Source organism: Prunus dulcis, chromosome 2 (genome assembly GCF_902201215.1).
Source record: "Prunus dulcis chromosome 2, ALMONDv2, whole genome shotgun sequence".
Classification (NCBI taxonomy): Eukaryota; Viridiplantae; Streptophyta; class Magnoliopsida; order Rosales; family Rosaceae; genus Prunus; species Prunus dulcis.
Genome location: NC_047651.1, coordinates 5871720 through 5879604, shown reverse-complemented (window position 1 = coordinate 5879604; position 7885 = coordinate 5871720). Strand labels below are relative to the sequence as shown.

General features: G+C 34.1%; 1 protein-coding gene across 24 annotated transcripts; it reads left to right on the top strand.

The window, feature by feature from the left end:
- Nucleotides 1–462: 462 nt before the first annotated feature.
- LOC117617781 lies at nt 463–6541 on the top strand. Of its 24 annotated transcripts, none has more exons than XR_004584420.1 (12): nt 511–700; nt 2519–2690; nt 2819–2912; nt 3027–3111; nt 3265–3344; nt 3886–4001; nt 4100–4163; nt 4274–4322; nt 4438–4486; nt 5115–5174; nt 5442–5501; nt 6215–6541. XR_004584420.1 is itself a non-coding variant. In XM_034347341.1 (11 exons), exons 6-11 carry the CDS (start codon nt 3974–3976, stop codon nt 6373–6375), a joined length of 408 nt encoding a protein of 135 aa, XP_034203232.1. In that variant the 5' UTR covers nt 498–700; nt 2519–2690; nt 2819–2912; nt 3027–3111; nt 3265–3344; nt 3886–3973; the 3' UTR covers nt 6376–6541. The 24 variants fall into 24 exon arrangements, 5 of the variants coding, with proteins under 5 accessions (XP_034203232.1, XP_034203233.1, XP_034203230.1 ...); XR_004584424.1 differs by having other exon boundaries at nt 512–700; nt 5115–5133; nt 5336–5501; XR_004584419.1 differs by having other exon boundaries at nt 512–700; nt 5308–5501.
- Nucleotides 6542–7885: the final 1344 nt, after the last annotated feature.

Genomic DNA, 7885 nt, shown 5'->3' with positions numbered 1-7885 from the left:
TCCTTTAAAATTATGATTTGTCCTTGAATGTGATTTTGATTGTTTAGGGTGACTTTTGATTGGGATGTTCGATTGAGTTGCCAAGACAAAGGAGATGTAAATTTAGATCAACACTTATAGAAAAGTAAAGTTATATATTGAAGTTATGTATTGGATTCTCTTCATGTTTTGCTTCAATGTACTTATGCACTAAAAGCTTATTTTCATCTCCCTTTTTCTTCAACAACTATCGTTTATAGAAAAGACTTCACTAAGTAAGTTGGAAATTGGTTTCGTACCATGCTTCTTTGAAATTTTTAGAATTAATTGTTTGCCTTATAAAACAGGGCCAAATATTCTCTCTTAAGTTGTTTGTTGCAGCTTGCTCCCTGTTTCATTCTAATTATTAGAATATTGGTTATTTGGAACAATAGAATATATGTGCCAATTTCGAAATTTGTAATGATTTTGCTGCTGTAATGGGTTGTTAATTCGTTGTTGTGATAATAGGTTTAGATGTTTACAACTCCAACCTTTATATTGTATAAAACTTAATTTTACAGTCTGTCAAACCTATTTGGTATTCTTTCTATAGTGTATAGTATTCCTAATTTTATTACAGGAAATGATTTTCCATTCTCTGTATGACTTGCAGGCTGGACCAGCAAATATTTTCACCCACATATTAGTCTTCACCTCTATATTCTACACAGTGAAACAGGTCTGCCCCTATATATGTGTTTAACCGAAAAAGGATTGTAATGTATGAGTGGCATGTGTTGAATCTGTTTTGCTAAGTGTGGTATCTGTTGAATCTATTTTGGTATTTATGCATCTCTTGGATCTGTTGAATCTGGTGTGGTATTTGTAGAACTGTTTTTATATTTTTGGCATCTCTTGAATCTGTTTTTGGTGTTAGAGATTTTATTTATTGTCTGAGTGGCAGATTCTTGCTTTATGCCCTCAAATAAACAAGAATTGAACATTCTGTTTTACATTGGATCATGGCCCATTGCTGTTTTTCATTGTGAAACAAGCATATTCATATCATAATCATATCCTTTAAATTTATTTTTTAGTGTAGAGTAATACATTGATACGTATTCATTTCTAATCTGTTTTTTTATGTTAGTCACACGTAGGATTGAATTTCAATTATATTGCTCCAACTATATCCATTGAATCTGTTCCTGAATTCCAGTGATCACATAGGCTTCATACTATTAACACACCTCTCTCACCATTCCAAGTCCGAGTCCACACCCATGTTTACTAATGCACCACCAATGATTAGAATTACAATGAAAATTAATCACCACCGTAAATTTAGATCAACACTTATAGAAAATTAAAGTTATATGTTGAAGTTATATATTGGATTCTCTTCATGTTTTGCTTCAATGTACTTATGCACTAAAAACTTATTTTCATTTTCCTTTTTCCTCAACAACTATCCTTTATAAAAAAGACTTCACTAAGTAAATTGGAAATTGGTTTAGTACCATGCTTATTTGAAATTTTTAGAATTAATTTTGGGTTTGTGATGATTAAAGTTAGGAAAATGAGCAATTAGGAAATTGATAATCATTGTTGTAGAATCACATGGAGTTAGATGTATGTCATGTGGTTAGAGAGCTTTTGCCTTATAAAATAGGGCCAAATCTTCTTTCTGAAGTTGGTTGTTGCAGCTAAAACTATTTTTAAATTGAAGAGTGGTAGTTTTGTATCGTTCTTCGCAGTTTCAGCTCTTTCTTTATTTATTAGAGTATTTGTTGTTTGGAACAGCACAGTATATGTGTTTATATGAGTGAGAAAGAGAAAAAGAAAGGCAAGGGTGATAGCACTATACCTTCCATTTCCAAGTATTTCTTTCGTATGAAAAATTGGTTGGGTGTATGGTTTGTAACTCTTGGTTCGTATGAAAAATTGGTTGGGTGTGTGGGTTGTAACTCTTGGTAGATGACATTATTTATGTCGTCCTCTACACAATACTATTATTTCATCAGTTCTCACTTAAATTTTTTGTTTTGGTCTTCATTGGTGCTTATTGTTCTGTTGTGGATGGAAAATAAATGAAAGGAAAAAATAGAAAATAGTCTCTCTCAAAACTTTTCCATTCAAACTAAAGGAAGTTGGTTAAATGGAGGAAATTGGAGGAAACAAGTATTGCCCAACATTTCAGTTCATCTCCTAAATAATACAGAATTAAGAAAAGCAATTGGGTTAGGAAATTTCTGTGAATCTGAGACTCAATTGAGTGGTGGGGTTCATTCAAATAGAAATTTTCTATGAATATGAGATTCCTTTTGGTGGGGTTCACTTGATTTTCTGGTATATACTAAAGCCCAATGCACCTAAACACTGTAGCTAGGCACAGTATAATGACGGAAATGCCCCCCCTTTCAGTGTTGTTTGCTGTTTTGTTTTCTTTTCATCACAGTGAATTACCGAAAATGCCCTCCCCTAAACCTTTTCTGCTCTCCCCTTTTTGCCCCTCTGTCTTTGGATGCCAACTCTCCGCACTGTTTCGTTTCCACAGAAATATCGTCCGCTTCTAACCAGCTTGGTTGGGCTGGTTGGGGGCAGCCATGGGATGCACGGATTCGGTCTTCGGCATTTACAATGAAAATTTCCTTTCGTTGTTTTTTGGTTGTTGAAGGGTTTGAGCATGAGGAAAAAGGTGATTTTGCAACCTCACCAAAGCATTTCAGGTGAGAACCATACCCTTGAATTTTCCTTTTGGACCAAAATTAAGCCTTTTGTTTTGTGGTTTATCATATGATTGGGTTCTAGGTTTGAGCTTATGGATTGGTTCATGGTGAATTGAATTGGCACGCAGAATTGCTTGGGTGAAGCTGATGACTGTGTGCGTTGCAGGACTATAACAAAATGGCGCAACTACATCTATTCGTGGACTTTGAAATAGAAACAAGGTTTGCATCTTTTAATCGCCTCCACTGTATTTCAATTTCTTTCCCTTTTATTAATTATGATTGTATTTCTCCCCTGTGGTGGGATTGATCATGCTTTTGAATTGGTAATGGCAGGGGACTGTTCGTGTGTGAATAAAGGCTTGCCATTGCCCTTGCTGATGTTGTGGGACAGAGCCAGTGTATGTGTACAGAAGTTACGGTATACAATGTTATCTCTCCCTCTCTTTAATTTCAGTTTTTTTTTTCTTTTAATAGAATTTCGTCAAATATTTTGGTTCTGGATTTTTTGTGTTGAAGAAATTTACAATAAAGGTTTTTGATGACGTTCTGTGTTTGTAAATATCTTTTGTAGAACAACACAGAATGTTGACTGACTTTGAAGGTGCTACAAGAAAAAATGAAGTAGGGTTCTGCATTTGGACTAGCAAAGAGGTTTGTCAATCCTTCTCTCATCCTCATTTTTTTTTTTTTTTTCAATAAGTCGATTACATCTCAGCCTTAAATTCACTGTTTATTATCTGTTTAATTTAATGAGACAATTTCTGTTATTGAATTCTAAATTATGCACTTTTTTTTCCATGTTAGGGTACTGGGATGCTAGGGGGTTCTTTTTATTCTCTTTTCCATTGCATATTATAACTTAGATGGGTATGCTTCAAGAAGGTTGGTTTTGTTCTTGAAGAATACCCATTTGGTTTTAGACATAGTTTATTTAGTTAAATATATGGCTACTGGTGAAGTGGATTAGCCAAACATTGCATATGTAATATGCATACAAATTCTTATTATTGTTGTAAAACAGTCAGTTTAAGTGGAAGATTGTTGTATGAAATTTGGTAAACAAATATCTAGAAATTATCTTCACAGTTTCTTAGGTTCCATTTAATTCGGTATTTGTTTTTGTGTGATATATTTCCCTTAGGGCGTGTCAAATGGTAAAGCTGCAATTAACAGTGTCTTTTTTGTGTTGCAGTTCCACCAGTACCAGGTTGTTGGGAGGAAGCTCCCTACAGCATCTGATGAGCACCCCGGAATTTTCTGAATGAAGCTCTGGGCCACCAATGAGGTTTGCGCCAGGTCCAAGTTCTGGTATAATGCTTAGCCTTAGCTTGGCTTTTGTGATCCCAAATGTTCATTGGTGAATTTTTGGTTAAACTTAATATTATTGATTGATTTGTTTGGATTAGGTATTTCCTGAGGAAGCTGAAGAAGGTCAAGAAGAGCAATGGCCAAGTGCTTGCCATTAATGAGGTTTGTTCTCTCTGCCGTTTATACTCTATTTTTTCTAATTAATAAATTTGTACCCATTTTGATTATTTGTCAGTGTCTAATGTATTCAATGTTGTTTTGAGGTGGGGAAGTGGTTCCTCCTCAACTCTCCTCCTGGCTTAATCCAATTTGTTGCCAAAGGTCTCCGCCTTTGACCCACTCTTTTATCACATTTATTTTGCTTTTTTCTAATTTTGTTTTGATCATTTGAATCGTATTTTGTATTTGATGTTTGGCTTTGGTGGCAAATGTGAAGGAGGCTGCGTCAGAGGCATCCCCTCGAAATGACCGGCTGATTTGGAGATGTGTGTTTTTTTTTCTTTCTTTCTGTTTTCTTTTTCTTCAAAATTGAAGCCTCCACTTTGCTGAATAAAGGCTTCTCTTGGCTTTAGTGTTTCATTAGATGAATTTTGGGCTCTCACATGTGTTTGCGAAATTGCAAACCTTTTTTTTTTTTGTAGAGATGTTCAAAGTTTGAACACTGCCTCCATTATCTGAATTCTAATTCCGAATTTTAATTCTTCTCTCTTTTTAAGAAGACTACCTCTATTATCTAGAAATTGATTAAGATTCTTTTTTGCGTCTGTATTTTGGCTAATTTTTTCTTTGGGAGTATTATGAAAACCTATCAGCATATCCACACCTTCTTCTACACCCTATTTCTCTGCACATTCCTCTCAAAAACTTAAATGCTTTATGCTCCACCTTAGCCTTTGGTAGTTTTCTCTGCTTTCACTTGGTTCCATTTTAAGTTTTAACTTTTTTTTAAAATCTTTATTGTAAATTTGTTACTTTAAATCCTTAATTTTAGGATTAGTTATGGTTTATTTTTATACCTTATAATGAATTGAGATGTGGACAGTGAATGTGTTTCTTCCTTCATAGTTGTGCTTAAAATGATATTTCTCTTGATATCTTTTCTTTGGTATATAGGTGACATGAAGCAGAAACAGTTAAGGAAATCTCATATGAAATGGGTATTTTATGTTGGAGGTTAGGTTTATTTTATGATTTTTTATGTTAGATTTCATATTGAATCAATTTGAAAGGTTCCCCCTGAAGACTCTGAATATCTTTTAAGTTTTTTATGGTTATAACACATCAAAATTTATTTTTTTCTTATCAGTTCTTTCAACTTTATTTTGCTAATTCAGTGAGAGTAGTTGTCAAAGATGGCATCAAAGCTTAGCAAATCTATGCTTGATGGGGTTGAAATTACGATTTAATCAGTGATAGGACTTTTGGTTGAATCCCAAGCAGGGAATGCATTCTTTGCCATGGTTCCCGGACAGGTCCTCTTGGCTTCCCTTGATGCTATCAGTAAGTTGAATAGGGTTCTATAACCTTTAGGTGTTTATAGGTTATTTCTGCTTTTATAGCTTCTCCTTTAGATTAGCATAGCCTATAAATGACAATACATGTATCAGTTTTGACCATAGGTGTCTATAGATAATCTATTCTTTTGTACAACAAACTTGCACATGGGTTGATTCTGTTATGGGTATTTGGTTTGATTCTATTAAAGTCTGGTTCTTTTGGTTTCATTAGGTTATAGGTATTTAATAATTTGTGGCAATGACAGATTATACTTTTGTCCACCACGTTCGTAAAATGCTTGGCGTATTTAAATTGTGGTTTGTGCAATTGATTTCTTGGCCTTAATTCTGTAACAATAGCCACTGTCTTCACTAAATTTTCCCATTTGTCTCCACTAACACTTACCAGTTTCCAAATTTGTAGCAACACAATAAACACCCACTGATTTGATGCTATTAAATCTAGAGTGTTTTGGCTTAATTCTCTCATACCTATTTAATAAATTGTCACAATTGTTCTAAGTTTGTTATCAATTGATTAAATAGATTGGAGTTATACTTTTGCCCATCAGATTAATAGAATGGTTGATGTACCTAAACTGTTGTTTGTCCTGTTGGATTTTTTAACTTAATTTTGTGATGATAGTTGGTATTCGCTCACATTTATCCATTTATCTACACTAACACTTGCCATTTTTCAAATTTGTACCAACATAGTTAAAACCCTGCAAAGGACAAGAAAGAACAGAAGCCACCTCTATAGGAAAGGCATCAAGAGAAAGATCCCATTCCAACAGACATCAAGGCAGAAAATCCCCCTCCACCACCCAATAGCATATATATATATAAAGACCGGTCCAAACTCTTTTAAACAATGAACATTCTAAAACTGCTAATATTTTGATGCTATTTTGATGTTTTGATTGCTGCTTAGTTTATTAAAATATGATCAATATTTTAACATGACAAGTAGCATATAAAACATGTTATTAGTCTATTTTTAGTAATATAAACTTGCCAAATAAAGCATTATGCCACTATTAAGATCTCCATGTCTATATAAATGGTATCATCTTTCATATATTTTTTCACGATTTTGTATACAATTCATATGGTTTTAAAACCCGCAGCATCGCGCGGGCACCTTTGCTAGTAACAAAGTATAATGGGTCATTTTGGGCCTTGTGGCCTACTATTGGATTATTACTACTGTTCACCAACATTGGGCTATCAAGTTGATGCGTTAACTTTTAGCTTGGTGAAAGAAGCTAAAAGCTTCTAGTTTTAGTTCTTATTTTCATTTTCCTTTCTTTCAATTTGCAGCTTCAGCTCGTTGCTCAATCAGCCATAGCTTCCTAATATTTTGCATTTTTTTTGGGTGATGAATCCGTAAATGACACTGGATCTGAAAATGGGAAAGAAAATGCAAAATACACAATCCAAATGGGACACTATTGCACGTTTGGTATCCGAGAAAATGAGTTCCAAAAAACTCAGCCAAAGAGAAAAAAATTCAGTCTTGAAGAAAATGACATCACCACCTCGAAGAACATCAACTAAAAAACTCATCTTGGAGGAAATGGCACTACCTCCTTGAAACCCATCAACTAAAAAAGTGATCCTGGCTACTCTTCTTAGTGACCAAATGGATTTTCACTAAATAAATTGCACCATGCTAGTCTAAAATGGGTTTTGCTCAGTTTTCAAGATGGGCCTTTTAGCACCCGCCATTAGAGACTTTTCAGTTCTACCAAAAATGAAAAAAGGTTAAGCAAATAGTTAAAAATAGGAGAGGATTAATACCATTTGAGACCACCAATGACGAAAACATCAGAGTAATGCATGTTGTCGTTGTTCAATTTTGAGAAGCCTTCGATTCTCCAAGTGAGAGACCCATCATTTTCTACCTTGGTATTCTTCATTCTACTAACAACAAAAAAACCCATAAATGTTTAGCAAGCAATAACTAATTCCCAGGAACCAAATATCACATCAGACCCACAATGGTTTCGAGAAAGCTACCTTCCAATGGCGATTTTCTGATCAGACAAAGAGAGAGAATTTTAGGATAAAGACATTGGAAAAAAAGGCCAACTCAAAACGACAGCATTTGTGGCAGCGCGGATTAAAAAGCTTCATGTTTATTTGCCGGGTCAATCACAAGGAAGTCAAAGCCGCTTGTCTTATTTGTTTTATAGCTTCGAAAGCATTATTTGTTTCTTTTAATTTCTTTATTTTTGGATTTGAACATGTTTTTATTTTATTTTTTGAAAACTGAAAACATTACGTATGCAAGTAATTCACAAATATGTTTTGTTCCACTAATACGAAACTAGAAACAAAATGCATTTAGAAACTACTCCAAATGCGACACATCACCGGATAATA

What these genes read in the sequence shown, in the direction of transcription:
- LOC117617781 (XM_034347339.1), top strand. Translation starts at nt 3,955, where the DNA reads ATGAAGCTCTGGGCCACCAATGAGGTTTGCGCCAGGTCCAAGTTCTG. An exon ending in AATCCAATTTGTTGCCAAAG is followed by an intron (nt 4,323 to 5,114) that starts GTCTCCGCCTTT and finishes TTTGGTATATAG; the next exon opens with GTGACATGAAGCAGAAACAG. An exon ending in ATGGGTATTTTATGTTGGAG is followed by an intron (nt 5,175 to 5,441) that starts GTTAGGTTTATT and finishes AATCCCAAGCAG; the next exon opens with GGAATGCATTCTTTGCCATG.